Here is a 19,734-nt window from a genome sequence, read left to right as displayed (position 1 = left end):
TACCTTAAAACCAAATACTGTTCTTATTGGATCACCTTATAGTCTGTAGTGTTCTATGTAGCTTTACCCCTGCTCCAGGTATCAAGTTTTCCAGTAATACTGCTTGCTTGTTAAGCTCTAATGCTACAATGGAGGAGCAGGCTCATCAAAAAGTATTCGTTTTGTTTTGTTTTGTTTTGTTTTGTTTTTGTGGTACGTGGGCCTCTCACCGCTGTGGCTTTTTCCCGTTGCGGAGCACAGGCTCCAGACGCACAGGCTCAGCGGCCATGGCTCACGGGCCCAGCCGCTCCACGGCATGTGGGATCTTCCCGGACCGGGGCACGAACCCATGTCCCCTGCATCGGCAGGCAGACTCTCAACCACTGCGCCACCAGGGAAGCCCTAAAAAGTATTTTTTGAGTGCCTACTCTGGGTCTAGCATTGTTGGGGTTTTTTTCTCTGATGGGGGAGGGGTTGTTTGTTTTGTTTTTTGTTTGGTGTGTGTGTGTGTGTGTGTGTGTGTGTGTGTGTGTGTGTGTCCCAGAGAGTGGGCAGGGTGGGTTTTCCTCCATCTGCTATTACTATCCATGTCTTTTTTCACCAGAAGGGAGTTTTTAGAAGCAGTATTCTTGAATTCCAAACAAGTACAATTTGTTACCAGAGCCTTTTATAATGAAGACTATTTTTCTTGTTAGACAGCTTCGTAAGGTGGTTTCCTACCCAAGTGTGAGGATAGTGTTGGTGTTTGGGGTTTTTCATGTGTGTTTCAAGCGTGTGGCCTTTACAATTAGTCATAATGTTGAGAGTGGGGACCAGGGAGCAAACCAGAGTGTCTTCCTGTTTCACACACAGATGAAGGGAACTTCTGTGACATTTATCTACTTGTTTTCCTGTGCTCTCATTTTGGGTCTGTGTAGTTATGTTTCCATCTTCTGTGTTCCTAATTTCTGCTGAGGTCATGAACCTCAGTATGATTTCAAAAATATCACCCGAGTGGGCTGTCACCTGGCTCCTACATTAGGTTTCTGTCACCCACACTCAGTCTGAACTTGAGAGCTTCCTCTGAAGGTCAGTTTTCACTCAATGAAAACTCACTGGGTCAGAATCATTGTTCCTAGGGAATGTTTTCCCAGAGGCATAGGGTTTTTATTTTTGAATCCTTGGGCAGGGCAGGGCAGGGTAAACGTGCTAAGTGGTTCTGTCATCTCGACCATTCTGCCATGGTGCCTGCAGCTGTGAGCTTTGCCTAGCTACCAGTGGAGCCATATGACCTCAGAAACCCTACAAACTTTACAAAACTTAAATATTTGTTTATATATGAGATCCTTAATAGGCTCTGAAGTGAAAGCAGTGTGGTGCACTGAAAAAACAATTTGACCATGGGTCTCCAGCCAGATAATTTATAACTAATAAAGTATATGACCTTGAGGTCACCTAGCCTGGGTGTATTTTTCCTCATCTGTAAAATGAGTTAGAGGAGATGATTTATACGATCCCTTTCAGTTGAGTATGACTCTTCTCTTTGGGCATCTCATTGGTAGAAAACAGCAGGTTCCCAGGCAGGAAGGCAGGAAAGCATGTTTGAGGAATGGCAGTCGGAGGAGTTTTGCTGAATCGTAGGCTTCCCTGAAGGCAGTGTCGGCTAGCTGCTGAAAGAGCTGCCTTAAAGCTTGACTGTAGTGGTCCTGAACCCACCATAAGGAGTGTTACTTCACTCAGGAGTCAGAGGGGGCCATTGAAGGTTTTTGAGGAAGGGAGTCATAACCTCACAGCTGAATTAAGCAAAGGTATACAACAGGAGGGTGCCTTTTATGGAGCGCCAGCAGGTTCGCCAATGGGCAAACCCCTAAGGGCCCCCAGGTAGGAATTTGTCATCCAAGTTCAAGAAAGAAGTTGGAGTTGGAGATGGAGATTTGAGAATGCTCCCAAGCAATGCTGGAACCATGAGAACAAATGAGATCTTCTATGTAGAGAATGTAGGGAAGAGAGAGATGTTGGCTTAGGAAGAAATCTTAAGGGCAACCAGAATAGGAAGAGGCAGCAGGGAAAGTATTATCAAGGAGATAGGAGGACATCCAAGAGAGCCACTTGATGGGGACTCACAGGAGATGACAGCATTTCCAGAGCGGGCATTAGTGCAAAGTGCTACAGAGGTCAAAGCCTGAGAAAGGGGACTTGGAATCTGCCATGAGGATCTCTCTGTTAACCTTCAAGAGGGCCACTTCAGTGTAGGTGGGGGCAGGAAATTGATTACAGACAGCCCCAAAAAGAGTGGTGACAAAGTAGAGTGTGTGGCTGTAGAAGAAAGAAGAAACTAGGACAGTGAGTTGACAGGGGGTGTGTGGGGAGAGACAGCACCATCAAGTGAAGATTGACATTGTTGGCTGTGCACACACCTGAGGTCAGGGAGAGGAAGCCTTGGAGAATGAACAATTACAGATGCTGATGTTGGAATAATACTGGGAGCAGAGCAGGCTCCCACAAGCATGGGGAGAGCATAGGGAGGGCTAATCTTGCAAAGGATGAGGGAGTGCATGAAGGGTCGTAGAGCTGGAGGCCAAGCAGTGAGAATTTGAGTATGTCACGTGTGTTGCCCCTTATTTTTGTAGTACTATCTGCGGTTGGGTTACTGATAGGAAAGTAAACATGGAGACTTGAGAGCCAGCAAGGGCATGAAAGGGGCTGGAAGGAGTATCTGTGGATTTGGCCCCTGCAATCTCTTTGTTCATTCTTTAAGACAAAGGGTGGGGCTCCGTAACTCAGGAGCAACGCTTGCTCATGTACACGGTGGAGGCTGTGACTCCAGTTGTAACTCTCACCAGGCTTCTCTCAAAGAGCTTATCGTATCTCTGTGTGTCCTCATATTCTCACAGTTGAGTTGAATTATTTCCAGAGAAAATGATAGCATGATTCTTAAGAGCCAACTGACTAGTGTTATTTTTCAAGTCTTGACTTGTCTGGTTACAGACCTAAACCTGTCCTTTTTCACTTGTGATCTTCTTACAAGTTATGTACAGTAATTTCAAGCATCTTAATTATCAGGGCAATAATTAGGAGGTTTCCCTGTTTTCAGGTTCAAGTCAGTGTCAGTGTCATTGCTTTCAGCTAACAAGTTTTCTTAAAAGAGAAAATATCCACAGTGCAGCCTGCTTTAACTGTTAAATAACCAGGACACTAAGTAATAGACCACATTCAATGGTAGACCTTAGACTAAATCTCAATTCAGAACTAGCTCTGGACAGTATCATCCTCCCCGTGGGTCCTTTTCTTATTTCAGTCACTAAATCTGAGTTGGATAGGATAGATTATTAGTTGGGAATCATTTGGTTGGAAGTAATAGAAATCCTTCTCTAAATAGTTTAGCTTTAAAATTAAAAGAGAATAAAAGAATGTATGGATATTGGTCCATGTAACTTAGGTGGATTGACTTTAAGCAAGGCTGTATCCAAGGGCTTAAACAGTGTGGTCAGGATTCTGTTTCTGACTCTTTCCTCCCTGTTTGGCTCCATCATCACTGGGAGCTTCAGTTCTGCATCTTTAGAACTTAGAATCCCAAAGAAGAGAGCCCCTTTTCCTTCCAGCTTCCATATTCCAAACTCAGGGAAGCCCATCCCTGAGCCAGTCACCATGCACTGAGAAATGAAAGACTCTGGCCAGCCTAGGTCACACATCCACCTGGGATGAGGTGGTGAGGCATCTTAAGTGGTATCTCACCAGGATCAGAGGAGAAGGTGTCTCCCCGAAGGGAAACTAAAGAGGAGGAAGAAAGGGATGCTAAGTTAGCAAAACCCAAAGAGGTCTACTCTAAATACCATCGCACAAAACCTAAACAGTAAACACAAAGAGCTCTTCCAGTCTGTGGTTATTTTTGAAAGGCTCTCAAGGTTTATTATTTGTAGTTGCTAATGTTGGTTGTGATTTTCCCTGGATTGACATCTAGATGAAAGCAACGAAGGCTCCCCCAGGCTTTGACTCAGTGGAGAGCTGTAAAGTGACTTTGGGAGGAATGCACATAATTTTCAATGGTCCTTTAAAGTCATCTGTTTCTCTAGGGTCTGTACATCGACTTGAATTGTTTCCAATAAAAGGAGTTTGGTTCAGCAATCATCTGGTTTCAGTCAGGCCAGAAAGTAAACCATGAGAAAAGATTTGGGCATTCAGGACCCAACTGAAAGTAGGAAGTAGAGAGATTTGTTAAGTTAATAGATGTAAAAAGGGTGATGCTGAGAGAGACTGAGGGGGAGGGAGGAAGGACACCCAAATGCATGTTGATGGACACACCCTGTCACAGCTGAGGTTCCTTCCTTTGTTCACAGCGGTGAGCTGCCTCACCTCTCCTGCCCTGCCTTCCCTACCACGCACAGGCCTAAGTGGTTCCTGCACTACTCTGTCACTACAGAACTGTCTCAGAAGCTTGTTTAGTAAAATGCCATTTTCCCAATCTTCTCACCACCACACCTACAGGCTATATCTTAGTGCAAACCTCTGTGATAACACAAACAAGAAGAATGCTTAAATTAGACAGCTGTCCAATTAAGGTGGTATTTCGCCACTATTTTTAAACCACAGTGATATGAGCATGCCTGGACCCCTCCCCTCCCTGATGGATAGCCAGTCTGCACAGCACATCCAAAATCCCCTCTATCATAGATCTTTCTATAAAGTATAGTTGAAAATAGATCCAGTAAAGCCGACAGAGATATAAGAGCTTTATCTAATTCATGTGAAGGCTTTTTAAAAATTATCTCATATATTTGAGGGAAACCTGTTCACCTCACTTAATATGACAGTGTCAGCATTACCATCTAGCTCAGAGAAAATGTAAATCATGATTGTTCCCTCTGTTCATGACTTAACAACAAAAATGTTTGTAGTTTCCAAGTGGCAGTTAGACACCATAACAAAGCCAGAGTTTAAAAAAATCATCAATTCTTGGTTTTCAAAATATGTAGAAAACTCAATGAAAGGTTATAGGATTTGTGATAGTAATGCCCCCATTCTACTTGTACTCACTATTTAGTAGTTTGTCATTGTTCATATTCTAAGAATGAATCTCAAAAGTCTTCCTTCTGGACTGGCAATGAGGTTTCAGTTGTATTTCTTTTGATCTTCCTGATGATATTCAAGTGGGCATTATTAATAAAATTTTATAGATGATAAAACAGAGGCCCAGAGGGGTTAAGGGTCTTGCCAAAGTCACACAGCAAGTAAAGGAAGGTCCAGGGGCTCCTCCTTTGGTCCAGTGCTCACTCCAACCCTCCAGGGCTGTGTCTTTGGTCTGTGAAGCTCATTCTCTAGTGGTTCCGTGTGTGATTTGCCCTGTTTTCCTGTCATTCTTTCACCGCTGCCCTCAGGCAAACCAGACCCGCTTTTCCTTTGTTTTATGCACTTGGGGTGCCGCAAATGAGACGGGAAGCAAGGATGTCTTTCTTGGTCATTGTTAGACTTCCTGATACCTCTGCTCCCATCTCCCTGGGTCAGTCTGGGCATGGTGAGGCTCCCCTTCTCATCCTGGTTGGCAGGGCAGGCTGCCACATGGTGTGTTGGTTGTGAATTTGGGGCTTGTATGGGAAGATTTGGGAAGCTATACAAACAAGGAACTAAGATCTCCAACATGCCTTCAATCCTGGCTTTGTTTCATGTCTGAGAAATGTATTGGTGGTAAATGTGCTTTTATATTAAGGAGAAACCAACACTCTAGAATTTTGTGGAAACTATTTCAATGCAATTCTAATGGCTCAGAAACTGGACTTGCTTTGAAGGAAAGAGAATGAGTGAGAACTAAACAAGGGTCCACTTGCCCAACTAGCAGCAAAGCCAATTTACTGACACCAGGTTGTGGTGAAGGAGAGTGCAGCATTTATTGTAGAGCGAAGCAAGGAGGACAGGCAGCTCATGCTCAAAAGACCAGAACTCCACGATGGCTTTTAGTGAAAGGGTTTTCAAGGCAAGCTTAGGGGTGTGGCTTGCAGGGTGTCTGATCAACTCATACACTTCTCTGATTGGTTGATGGTAAGGTAACAAGGTGATATTACAGGAATCTCAGTCATCAACCTTCTGGTTCCAACTTGTCTACATGCTGGTGGTCAGCATGCAGTTAACTTCCTCCACTGGGTGGGGGTTTTAGTATCTGTAAAACAACTCAAGGATATGGCTCAGGATATTATCTATAACCCTTGAGGAGAAACTAAAGGTCTTTGACTTTGTTTTATGGCTCAGCTATTATTATTTTGTCTTGTTTGACTGTGTTCCTTTGTTTTTGTTTTTGTTTTTTTACTTCTCTGATTAAATTCACTCTTTCGAACTCTGGGAAGGCCTAGGAGACTAAAGCTTTTATACGAACAAGAGGCAGGGGACATGGGCGGTGGGGCTGTCCCCAGGAAGTCCTCACAGGGTATTGCTTGGTTTCAGTGGGACTAGAAATTTAATTCCAAAATTTCTTGAGAGGCTGTAAGGGAATTAATTTATATTTTGATTAACTTTTAAAAAAATCTAGCCATCACCTGGTCTGTCCCATCCCAACCCCCACTACATTTATTCCCTAGGGCCTGGGCCCTTGGTGGTGATATGTTTCGTGTTCTGTTGCTTTGATCAGCTTGCCTGGGCCCAATGGCAGGGACCCTGGAACCTGAAGGTGCTGACAAAGATGACCTGCTGCTGTTGAGTGAAATCTTCAACGCTTCCTCCCTGGAAGAGGGCGAGTTCAGCAAAGAGTGGGCTGCTGTGTTTGGAGACAGTCGGGTGAAGGAGCCAGCACCCACTGCGGCCCCAGGAGAGCCAGACCCCAAGCCCCAGACAGGCTCAGGATTCCTTCCTTCACAGCTTCTAGATCAAAATATGAAAGACTTACAGGCCTCACTGGAAGGTATGTACCACAGGGATTGAAATGGGGTTTTTTGTTGGTTCATTTTTTGTTTTTTGAAATCCAGTGGCCTATTTTTTCATATCTTTTTTAAATGTTTTCTGGGTTTTATCTTATAAAACTGGTGTTTTATAAGATAAAATATAGCCGGTGTCTTTTTTGTTTGTTTTTAAATTTTCCTTTTATATTCAGTGACTCTTTAGCTCAAATTTCAGAATCACGTTCCAGCTTTAAGATATGTATTAGGGTTTAAAATCTATTTCTTCTCATAATTTTCTCCTCCTGTTAACATTTCCTATTAATCAAAGGCTAGAGGGGTGGTTCTCAGTCTTACTGTCTTACTTTGATTTTAGACTTTTTCATGGCACACTTGAGGGATCAGATTGCCTTCACAGTTGTGGCTTGTTGACTTTGCTATCTCTTCCTGGCACTCACCCTAGCTGAGTTCTCCCACATACTCATGAGGCAACACTCTCCACGTTCCCGTAGACACGGAGCTTTCTGGGTGCTTTTTCCCTCTCCATCCGGGCTTACCAGTACCCTGAGTATGCCCTCAGCTCAGCTGTTCCTGTTCTGCCTGAAACACATGGCCCAACAGTCCCCTGAAGCCCGACCACGGCAGAAGTAGAGTTTTCACACTGATCAAAAGTGGTCGGCAGCATTGGTAAGGGTTTAAGGTACTCCGAGGCTCACCAGCAGCCCACATACTGGTTAAGAATTGCTTACGTGGGGAGCACATTGATTTCGAGTGCAAAAACTAACACTCAGGTTGAAATTTAAATTTTGAAGTTTGAGTTTCTAAACAAACCTTGAGAAGGAAACCATTTTAGTAGTTCAACACTTTTTTTCCTCCTTTCATGCTTTAATTGTAAGACAGGAATCACTGTTAAGAAATTCTCAAATTGTTTTGGTTTTTCCATGAATTTAGGCTATCTCCTTTAATAAACAACGTGTTTATCTGGCTCGTAAAGCTGAGAACAAGTGGCAGAGCTGGAATGATTAAGTAATTATGGGCTATTGAATTAAAAAAAACAAAAAAACACCTCAGGTCTTTGGAGATGAGATCACGGACATGACAAGAGTTGGTAGGCAAGACCAAAAGAAAAGTCTTCACTCTTTTTTATGAAATACATGATTCCTTTCATCATCCTTATTGAGTCCTATTTTGTAGCCATCTCATTTATTCTCAGTAATGGAGTTAGAGATAGGAGGGATAACTGCAATCCAAAACTACACCTCTGCCCCGACTTTCACCCCTGGGTTTCACCACCTCTTTTGCTGGGACCTCAGATGAGCAAGGCTGACAAAGACTGGGTTTCACCATCACCCACCTGTGGCAGAGGCACTAACAAGGCGTGGGAGAGTCAGGGGCCGGAGTGGGATCCACAGCTCAGAGCTGGGGGCTGCTGGTGACTCTCCAGATGTGCTGGAGGATGAATCCCCCTGGCGCCCCCAGCTTTGGAGACACCAGGGCCCCTGCTGCTGCCCAGGAGCAGTGGTGGCAGTGCTTCTCCCTCGCTGGTGTGGCCAAGTGTCACTCTGTTGTGAGCGCCCCAGGCTGACACTGAGCAGTCAGAGCCACATGCCCTCTTCCTGAGCAGGTAGAGCAAGAAGATCCTAGCTCAGGCCCAGGGCGCTGTCCCCAGAACTCCGCCTGAGAGCTAGGACAAGTGTGGTGGCTGTGGGCTTTGCACTTCAGCCTTGCCCTATGGCCAGGAGAAAGGCACACGACCACACTTGGGTCCAAGGAGGGAGGGAGGTGATCTGACGGCAAGAGAGATGCAAGCTCGCGCTATGGAAAGAGAAAGAGGTACTTCAAAGGGAGGCCATTTATTTCTCAGGCAAACAGAGTCTCAGTGGAGGTTACCACCCCAGTAGCACTTTAGCAAGTTTCTCATTTGTCCAACAAATATTTATTGAGTCCTCTGGGCGCCAGGCACTGGTGATTCACCTGAGAACAAAACAGACAAGGCTTCTGCCTTCCTGGAACTCACATTCTAATGAAGAGGAGATAATGAACAGTAAACATAATAAAATTACATTGTAGCTTCGAAAGTGACCAACGATGTGGAGAAAAGGAAAAAGTAGAGCCAGAGATAGTGTTGGGGGAACAACAGGGTAGATCAGGTATGGTCGAGGGTCTGCAGGAGAAGCACCGGGGTTGGAGTGAGAGAGGGAGGCAGTTGGAGAGGAGACGGGTAGGGCCACATAGGGCCTCATAGCCTTTGGAAGAACTCGGAACCATCACAGCATCTTGGACCGAGGATGGACATGATCTGATTTACCATAAAGGGACCATTCTGGCTGCTAAAAGTTTCCTTTCCTCTGCTGGGGTTCTACCAAGATCAATGTTAAAGGAGTTATTTTTGTAACCTCTGAGTTATCCTGTTTCCTTTGCATGCCAACAGCCATAAATTGAATGTCTATGGAACTCAAAATGACAGAAAGAAAAGTGAACTTCAGTGTTTTAAAGAGGAAGCCCATTCAGCTTCTATACACCTACAGGTTACCAGCAGGCAGCCCCAACAATTCTGCCCCAGTGATGCCCTCTAATTCAGAAAACCTTCAAAACACGTGTACAGATAAAGAGTGGGCTCCCTGCTTTGATGATTGATCATGTAATCCAGTTCTAACCATATTCTGTGCTTTTGTCAGGACTCCCTCCAACCTCCTAAAAAAAGAGCAAAAGGTGGATGTTGGCTCTAGATTTTTTTCCATTGCATCCATGGTCTAGAAAACCCATCTATACACATGAATTGCAAAAGAATCTAAATAATTATTAAACTTTTGACACCTCATATTGAAACTACTTCCCCTGATTATCCAGATCATCTCAAAAACTAAATCAAATAAACCACTGATATAAGTAAGTAGTCAAACTAAACGTGGAGTAGGAAGGCTCATTGGCATATTGGCTCAGCAAGGCAAACAGTGGTAGAGGGTTCAGAGCCTGGGTTTTATTTCTGTAAACTCCTTTCCCTGCACTCACTTTGCAGCAATTGGTCAGGCTACTCATTCTCTGGGCCTTTGCCTTCTCATCTGTAATACGAGGTATTAGATAGACTCACTAAATAATCTATCAGGAGAGACCCAAGTCATCTGAAGGAGCTTTTTACTTTTCCACAAATGTCATCTTCTTATCCCTGGGTTAACCCCTACTTCAGAGATGCTGTGGTCTAAAACTGTTTGCTTCTGTGACTTTGCCCTTTATCGTGGTAAAATAATAAGAACCAGCTCTCCCTATGGCATGCGCTGTGGGCCAAGCACTCCCATGTGCTTTACGTGTGTTAACTTACTTCATCCTCACCACACCCTTCCCAGGCAGGTACTGGCATCATCTCCAGCTTACAGCCTGGGAAACTGAGGAACAGGGCAGTAAGTAATTTGCCCGAGATCATACCTCTTGGTAGGAGGCAGGCCGGATTGTGGGCCTGAGCCGCCAGACTCCGGAATCCATGCCTTTCCCCATTCTGTTCTGTTGCCTCCAAGTACCATGTCTCTGACGGCAAACGCGATTCCCGGACGGGCTCCCTCAGGCCTTGCCTTGGGTGCTTCTGGAGGAGCAGGGCTTATAAAGACTGTTATCCTGGTTCTGGGCATCCTGGCTGTGCACAGGGACGGGGGGGAAACCATGCAGTCGTGCAGGAGGCATGTGGGTGTGGGAAGGCAGGGTTGTGTCAACCACAAAAGTTGGGTGACATTCCAGAATAGAATATGTGAAATCGAGATTGTCTACAAAAATCTTCGCCTGTGCTAGCCATCGCCCCCTCATTCACTGTAGTGCTGTCTAGCTCAGTCTCTCCACCACCTTTGTAGCTCTTTGTAAGGTCCAGGCAGAGCTGTATCCTCAGGGGCAGTGTTCAGAGGACAGAGGTGGGTGGCTCCAGGCCACAGCTGCTGATACCTCAGCTCCCTTCCGCACTCCAAACCCCCTCCCTCCCCCTCCCTCCTCCACCTCTTCAGTCTTCTCGCCTCCTTATCTCTCTGCTCTCCTCTGCCTTCCTCTCCTCTTTGGCCTGTGTCCTCACTCTTCTCCTTTGCTCTGGGGAAGTAGAAAGGAAGGGGGATTTAGTAAGAGAACAATGATATCTTCCTTCCCCCACCTACTTCAGCCTCTAGGAGAGCAAAACAAAGGAACTTACATTTAGGATCAAGTTGTGCTTAAAAATTTTAAGGAGTTAATTTTAGCTAGACCTTCTAAGGGTTTCTGAAGTTGCCAGCATGATAGGGGCTGGGGTTTTCTGTGTCATACAGTGATGAGAAAATTGTACCTTCCTGAGGCCTCTTAAAGTGAGTAGGAAGAGGGCCAGCCAGAGGGGCTGCCTGAGGTAGAGACCCGGCAAGGCTGACGGGCCTCATTAAACATTCTTCTTAATTCCCCACCAACATCCAAAATTTAATTTAGAAACAGACGCTGATACTGAAAAGATAACCATCTCCTCAAAATAAGTGCACCGGGACATCTTTTAATTTAGGATTCTGCAAACCAAAGTTAGGGGTCTTGTTCCAGATTCTCACAAACATACAGCCCTTTGTTCCTTCTGGATATCCTTTTGTTTTACCTAATTCCGAGGTGCTATTGCCATCTGGGTGGGTTTCCATTTAAAGCCAGTGTAATGGAAAGCTTAGCGTGATCATTCTCTTAGAGTCACCTTTCCTCAACCAGAACTCTCCTCTTGCTGTTTCTGGCTTAGCCTTGCTCCAGGCTAACATATTTCCAGGACTCAAATGGAATAATGTGAAAGAAGAGGCTGCTGGGCCGCATTTAAAGATAACCTGAACAGAGCATGAGCCATTGGCGTTGTTTGTTCCATCAAAGAAGCAGCACTTTCTAAGCCTGCTGGGCACATCCCCAGGTCTTGGGTATCTGCAGAATTTAAGTGCCTCCGTTAGTCCACAGAAGGAACCTTGGTGACCGTCTACTCTACCGTCATTTTATAGATGAGGAAATCAAGGGACCCCAGAAAGGTCTCACGACTTGCCAAGCTGTTGTGGTTTTATCCACCATTCACATAAGGTCTAAACTCCTCAGAGGAGTCTGACCCTCCCCTCCTCTCGGAGCACTCCACCCACCTGCATGTTCTGCTTGTTCTGCTTGGCTAACTTCTCATCCTTCAGGTTCTCCTGTTCAGTGTCATTTCCTCCAGGGACTCCCCCCGCAGTCAGTATTAGGTGTTTCTGCTCTCCATTCCCTTTACACCCAGTACTTAATCATTCCTCTTATTTCACCTCATTGTAAAATTGATTTAATTTTTTGTCTGCTTTAGGTCGTCATGGGCAGGGCCCATGTTTGTGTTGCTTACCATCATATTTCCCGATCATAGCTCAGTGCCTAGAAGAGATGTTCGACAGAGACATCTGGATGGATGGGTAGATGGATGGATGGATGGCAGGCAAAAAGGAAGGGAGAGATCAACTGACATTGAATCACTAATAGGAAAGAAAACAGTCCTAAGACAATCTCAGGGGTTGGTTCTCATGTCAGCTGACTTATTCAGAAATCGAGGTTCAACTTAGATTTATTGAGGGCCTGCTCTTTACAGCCTCTGTATTCCCTTGTTTCACCACCAGGATCCCATTTTATCCATACAACAACCTAATGAGGCAGGAATTTTTATCCACCCTTTGCAGGTATGGAAACCGGGGCTCAGAGAAGGTGTGGACAGCAGGCTGGTGCTTGGCCACCAAGACCATGGTCTTCCCACTTTCCCCTTCATGGCCAACCCCACCCCAGAGCGCCCTGGGCTGTGCTCGTCAACCCAGCCTGGGCTTTTGCTTTCCCAGTTAGTGAAATATTACATTCATGGTGAAGTGCTGCTCTGGGTGGTATTATTTTGGCTTTACTTGCTGCTCTAGCTGGCCGGTGTTATTTCTGGCTGATTTATATTTTCCCTTATGTAAGTGAAGCGGGGCAGGATTGCTCCAATAAAATTTTATATGTGTTTCCTGCAAACGGGTAGCACAGTTGACATATCACAGGAGCCGACGGCTAGGCTCGGCATCTTGTTCACAGAGCTCTCAGCTTCTCCTGCCTCCTCTCTTCACCACCCATCTCCTGACACAATTTCTCTGAGATGGGGAGACATCTTTCCAGCCACACCTTCCTGTTAAAAACGCCTCAGCCAACTAATTAATACCAACTAGAGAACAGTTGAAGGCAATTACAGGAATATTAGCAACAGTAAGTTCTCGTTAAATAGCATTTTTTTTCCTGATAGAAGCCAAGACCTTTGAAGTCTGGCTTGGCGTTCCATACATAATTACCCTAGTTGCACCCCTCCCCTAAATAATTCCCAAAGTGTTATGAGTGAGGGTGAAACTGCAGCTCAGTTTAGTATTTGCTTAAAATATATGTATAGAGCTGGTGTCACAACTGTAGCATTTTCTTCCCTCATGTGCGTATAGTTGGATTGTTAGACTTATGCTTAATAGCTGTTCTGAGGAGAGATTGTGATTTGGCAAACTGGCTGCTGTTTTCTGCTTCACGTTATGGGACAAGGGAATAGTGATGGGAAACTTTGAGGTATACTTTCCCCATCATCTTAGTTCCCAAAGGGGGATGTCTTTACCCTCATCCTTTTCTCCACGTCCTCTGCTGCAGAGAAGCCCCCAAACCCATAGATTCCACATGTCACACTCCACATATCACTTCCACATGTTCGTGAGCGTTTAGATGAGCAATATTCAAAAATCCATAGTTACAAAGGAATCCAATTAGAAGACATTGTCTTTACAAAGGAGTCTGCCATTATAATCCTTTAAATTATAGGCTTAAAAATACAACTTGTATTTCTGGTGCTTTAAAAATATGACTTGATATACAGTCATTTTATTTGTTTATAGCCATTTGGGAACATGCCCATCACATCAAGTGAGGGGAGCTCCGTTTTGGTATGTGGCTTTATTTCTGCCTCCTGTAGGAAAGTGTTCCACTTTATACTCTGAAAAAGACAGTGGTTGAACCACCGCTTTTCCAGCATTCTCTGCCACCACTTTAAAAAACAAACGTTGTGCATATTTTTGAAATGGGAAGAATTTTCTCGTGTCCCCACTGTTTCAAATAGCATTCAGAGATCCGGGAGCGGTGGACTTCCATACCCCTCACCTGCCTTTTCTCTGCATCTGTTCAGGATCTTTCTGGAAGTGTGGGCCTCCCTGAACTCAGAGAGCTTGACGAGGTCAAGGAGCTTAAAGCTCCAGGACCTGTGAGGCGGGGTCCTGAAAGCAGACCTCTCGGTTTCCGAGGAGGGTCTCTCTCCTTGTCCCGGCTCTGACTTCAACCAAGATGACCCTGATCCTGACAGAGATGGCGACCGTGGCAGCTCCTTGGAGACCACTGTGGCAGGGCCTCTCACACTACACTGCATGACAGATGCCAAGGATTTGTGCTTCCCTGGGCTCCATCCCCAGCAATTCTGATTCAGTGGGTGATGCCCCTGCCAGTGGCATGGGCACCATACTTTGAGAACCACTGCCCTAAGAGATGGAGGCCAGGCTGTAGGCGTTGATGAAAAGTTACACAGGCTCTGCAGAGCACAGGTGGGTCTTGACATTTGGTGTCCAGAAGAGGATTGTAGGGAAAAAGGTAAAACTGACCCAGTTAGATGCTTCCTCTTTGAGCTTTATTTGGCACATGACAAAACTCCAATTTTAACTTTCTACGTTTACCACTATTTATGTGATTTGGGTGTAGAAGGAAAATGCCCATGGGCCAATTTTCTAGGAAACAGGGAGGTTATGTTATTCCTGGATTACACCAAATACTGGTCCTTTTTTTTTTTTTTTTTTTTTGCGGTACGCGGGCCTCTCACTGTTGTGGCCTCTCCCGTTGTGGAGCACAGGCTCCGGACGCACAGGCTCAGCGGCCATGGCTCACGGGCCCAGCCGCTCCGCGGCATGTGGGATCTTCCCGGACCGGGGCACGAACCCGTGTCCCCTGCATCGGCAGGCGGACTCTCAACCACTGCGCCACCAGGGAAGCCCAATACGGGTCATTTTTAAAAACTGCTTTATTGAACTATAATTTACATACCATGAAATTCACCCATTGTAAGAGAACAGTTCAAGGATTTCTGGTAATTTTTTTTTGTGCAGCCATCACCACAGTCTAGTGTTAGAACATTTCCATCTTCCCAAAAAGTTCCTTTAAAATTTGGTGCTTTTCGTTGTTTGTCAATTATGTTAACAACATGTTCAAGTACCTTTCCAATGGATAACAATACTTTTTAAACCCTCTATGTTTTCATTATTTTACGCCCAATAAATAGGTCACGGGCCACCTGTTTCACTTGTCATTGGTTAGTCTTCATAGAGATGTTTGTGTTTACTTGCCTAAAATGAAATAATCAACCAGTGAGTATTATAGCATCTACTGCGCCAAGCATTGCTTTGCCATCTCTTAAAGCTTCGTAAGTGTACTTCTCATGATTTAAAAGAGTTCTTCAATAGTTTGTCTTAATTTCAACACCCATCGTGTGCCAGGTAGTGCACTAAAGGATGTAAAGATGAATAATACATGGTCCCTGCCTTCAAGGGGCTCAGAACTCTAGGAGATGAAACAAAAGTACAAGCTAATCAATATAGTATGATTCTATAATTAGGTCCCTTATCACAAATCTTAGAATGGTAGGGGAAACAAACAGCATTACATCTTATCATTTTTGTGGCATCTACTGAGTGGCTTGCTTGCTTCAGAATTTGGTTTCACTGCCCCAACTGAACTCTGCCATCTAAACGTGATGTCTCATGGGGGCCTTATCAGAGACAAAAGCTTTTCTGTAGGAAACACTGCGACCAGAGCATCCCAGTGAAAGGATACAGTTTTAACCATTTGGACCCAACAGTGGTGCCTCATCTGACGTTTCACAATGAGAATCAACAATGGACTTAACCCACACACACCTACCTGTACCACATTAGGTGTTATGGAGCACATTGAAGAAACAGTTCCCTGTCTCATTGAGAAGACAGGACTTAACACATGAAGAATTAAAGCAGACGTGCAAAAGAAGTATATGGTAAAGTTCTAAATTAAATGAGTCATGCTGAAACATCCAGCACAGACAGTAAATACTGGGGGGAAACTAGGCTTGCTTCTCCCAAAGCAGGACTGCTGAATGCCTCTTAATCATTAGGGGCAGGCAGAGCACAGGGGGGCCTTTCAGAACAGTGGGTTAGACAAGATCAATGTCATTTGTAAGGGTACGACATCAAGTTAAGGGGAGGTTCTTTCCTCTTGTATGTTTGGACTGGACTGCCATTTATTTCTCTGTATTAGCTAAACTTCCCAATTTAAATTAGCTGTACGGAAAATAAATGAACTGGATCATATTGGAAGTAGAGAAGACCAGCCATTCCCTAGTTCTGTTGCTACATTTAATGGTATTCACTTTTTTAAGCTTTCCCCATTTGTGACAGGAAAACAAGGCACTTGATTTCCTTGCAACACTATTGATAATCTTTGGTGTGACCATGAAATGATGTCACTTGGTAAGAAAAATGGGTATAAAACTGAAAGCAAACATGCTTTAGCCTTAGCAGTTTCTCATTTGCTTTTCAAAATGCAGTCTTTCCCCTAGTTTCCCATACTCTTAAGGTGGGCATGATTATACATATCCACTCTCCCCTAAAACATATTCCGGGTATGAGGAACATGGGAGAAGGGTCTTTGCACACCACCCTCCTCTCTCTCTTTGAAGGCTATCGGAGTTGAGAGCCATGTGTGTGCCCCAGGAACTGATGGGGCAGTGTAACTGCCCTTTCCTAGATCTAACGTCTTCTGGTTTTGAACATTAGGCTGGTCAGAGAGCAATGTCAATACTACTTCTCCTCCATGGGCAGCACCAAAGGCAAGCAGTCCAAATGGCAGTAGCCCTGAAGTGAAAGGTAATACAGTGTTCTATCCCCCCTTAAATGACAGTTGCCTTCACTTTCACTGGCCTAACACCCTTCTCTTTATTTCTTTACTAATTTCCATGTGAGCACCTTGGGTTCAGAGGAGGGGCTGCATGGGTGGAGAGTTCGGCATGATCCTAGGAACTAACATTCTAACTTTTTTCCTGGCTTAATGTCCTAATTCATAACTCCCTCTATCAAATCTAATGAGGAAGACTCAAACATCTATCTCCATGTGACTGGGTGCTCCCCAAGATTGGGTGACAACAGTAAGGGAGAAAAGGCCACTGAGGTTGGCGATCCTTAGCTGAAAATACCATTGCTTCCACCAGACAAGGCATTTGGTTAGTGCTTTTCATGAAGAGCCAGGTGTCTTAGTTGTCAAAAGAGGGCCTTTCGAGCTTGTGAAATCTGTTCTTTTGAGACAAAACATCTGCCTGAGGAAGATCTCATCTGTATTTGCAGCTCTCTGTCTTTCTTTGGTCATCACCCACTTTCCCTGTGTTGACCACAGGAAGTTAAAGGAAGTGTCAATTTTATTATCATCAGAAAGCATTCCCTTGATGTTTTTTAGGTGTTGTGCAAATAGTTGCACCTGGTTTTCCCTCCCACAGTGGAGGTCTGGGGAGTGTGAGGACCCCCAAGCCCCTGAGGTATAGTTACCTGGCTCTTCACAGCAGGGCCACACCCACCATGTGAAGGTGCTGGGAAGGGGAGGTGAGCAGGGAGGGTGTTTTCACTGGTGCTGTCTCTAAGATATCTTTTTTTATTTTCTTTTTATTTTTTTAACATCTTTATTGGGGTATAATTGCTTTACAGTGGTGTGTTAGTTTCTGCTTTATAACAAAGTGAATCAGTTATACATATACATATATCCCCATATCTCTTCCCTCTTGCGCCTCCCTCCCTCCCACCCTCCCTATCTAAGATATCTTGATATTCTCTATCAAGAACACACTAATCCTCCTAAGTCAATCTTGCCCCATACAGTTTCCTTGTGTGACCTCCTACATGACTAAAGAAAGAGAAATTACTCTCTTTTTTTAAAAAAAAATGATGTCTCCCCCACTCCCGCCAAGCTGTATTGAGATCTCTGAAGTCTCAGTTTATCATATCAAAATAACCCAAGTGTTTTGGGGGCTAACTGCACACAGTGTGAAATTAATGTTACATAATAATAACTTGCACAGTTACTAACTAGTCTTGCTTGCAATAGCTTATCTCTGTAATAGATGCATTATTATCTCATTATAAAATAATATATCCACAAGAGACTTTGAAAAACAAAGGGAGGAGAATCAGAAGTATAAAGTGATCGGTATACTGTCTTAATGTTTCAGTGCTTTTTAGTGAAAAGATCAAAAGCCCTGTGTATGTTGGTATAATCCCATCAATATTCTCTATCACTGTCATATAACCACTTTTAGCAACTTGTGCTACCAATAGTTTTTGAGACTCTTTTCACCCAGATGGCAAGCACATTCCTAGCTGCTCTCAGCTAGAAGGATAACCTGTCAGAGAGACATTTACTTTATGCTTTTGATACTGCCATCCGTTGTAGAAAGAAAAAAAAGCATGGGTCATCCAAGCGAATGAACTTAGATTCTCATGTGGAATGATTTATATAGAGAGGAGCCCCCAACTTATTTGTAAATCACTTGCATCAGGCACTCTTTTGAAAATGTTCTCCTCATCTGGAAAATAATTAGGCTCTGTAATCGTGGCACTCAAGAAGTCAGGGCAGGTGGTTCGGTGAAAGGACAGCTGAAAGCTGTTCCACTGAGGCTGGAGTGTAAGGGGTATGGGGGCAATTTAGAGCCCAGTGCGGAAGGGGAGGCCTGTCACAGGCCCCCTTCCTCTGATGGGAGAGGGTTAAAGAAGGCAGTGACCTTGAGAGAAGAGGGGCAGTCAGGCCTAGGTGCCATCCCCCCTCCCCCCTCCCCCCTTCTGGACCTGTTGCTTTGAAGGCTGAAAAGAGTAACACACGGTGTTTCTCTTAACCCAGCAGATTTGAAAAGATTCCTCCAGGAAGCACCTTGCTTGAGACATTCAGTCTGATTTCTGAAATGACTGATATTTCCTGGTGGTGGTGAAGCATGGGGCCTGGGGTTTCAGGCAGCTCTGCGGGCAGTGGCCATCGCTGGGTGGAGGTGCAGGTGTGGGTTAACACAAAGGATCACTGTGCGTTGAACTGTGTAAAGACCGTGGTTTAAAAATGTTGCTCAGCCAGCCGGCCAACGGGGGGCATGGAATACCCTAACAAGGCTTAGCGACAAAGAGCAATGAGGTTTGTCAGATTGAGCCCACCTGCCTGCAGCCTGGCAGAGGTGGGAGTTAGCAAGGTAGGTGTGCTCATGTTTGCTCTTCTCTCCCCAGAGCCTGCTAAGCCCTCCTCGGACCTGACTGCCTGGTTCAGCCTTTTCGCCGATCTCGACCCATTATCAAATCCTGATGCTGTTGGGAAAACCGACAAAGAACATGAATTGCTGAATGCATGAGTCTGCAGCCTCCAGGAAGGAGTCCACAGGCGGCTCCAAATCAGCACACCCGGGGGGGCTTGCAGATGTAGGAAGCGATCAGTATGCTGTTTTAATATTTACGTGCCATTTTAATAAAATGAAAGGGTCGAAGGCCCTGTTTATATTGGTATGATTATTTACTTTTATTTGGTCTAAAGGGTTCCTGTGTGTTCTCTATGTGGACCTGACGATACAGGGTGGTCTAGGAGCAGTTTCCAGGCCCACCGTTTTCCTGCCCACAACTGCATCATGGCTGCCGACGTGTCACTGGGCTGCTACAAGGTCCAAGTTCAAATCATAAACCTACTTTTTGTTAGGTTTAAATAAGGTGGCCTACAGCCTCAGAGGCAGCGGGAGGCTAGGGAGGCTTAAATGCCTCCTCTTGTACCCCCTTGCCCGTGCCCCCCCTTAGCGGGGGGCTGTAGGGAGACACCCTCTTCCTGCCGAGCCACTTTCCGGAGAGCTCTGGGTGAAGCTCCC

At 45.0% G+C, this 19,734-nt stretch overlaps 1 protein-coding gene across 26 annotated transcripts in view; it reads left to right on the top strand.

Annotated features, from left to right (window-relative positions):
* The window catches only part of ICA1 (islet cell autoantigen 1), a 150,894-nt gene extending 131,510 nt beyond the window's left edge, over positions 1–19,384 (top strand). For 24 of the 26 annotated variants that reach the window (XM_070046368.1, XM_070046357.1, XM_070046373.1 and 21 more), the window contains 3 exons: positions 6,575–6,844; positions 16,637–16,726; positions 19,112–19,384. In XM_070046368.1, the coding sequence (XP_069902469.1) occupies positions 6,575–6,844; positions 16,637–16,726; positions 19,112–19,233 (482 nt within the window). In that variant the 3' untranslated portion in view covers positions 19,234–19,384. The remainder of the gene's footprint in view (positions 1–6,574; positions 6,845–16,636; positions 16,727–19,111) is intronic. The other 2 variants (XM_060304643.2, XM_060304642.2) reach the window with 1 other exon arrangement.
* The last annotated feature ends 350 nt before the right edge of the window (positions 19,385–19,734 follow it).

The sequence above is a fragment of the Globicephala melas genome, chromosome 9 (assembly GCF_963455315.2).
Source record: "Globicephala melas chromosome 9, mGloMel1.2, whole genome shotgun sequence".
NCBI lineage: Eukaryota > Metazoa > Chordata > Mammalia > Artiodactyla > Delphinidae > Globicephala > Globicephala melas.
This window is presented reverse-complemented; position numbering and strand designations above follow the sequence as displayed.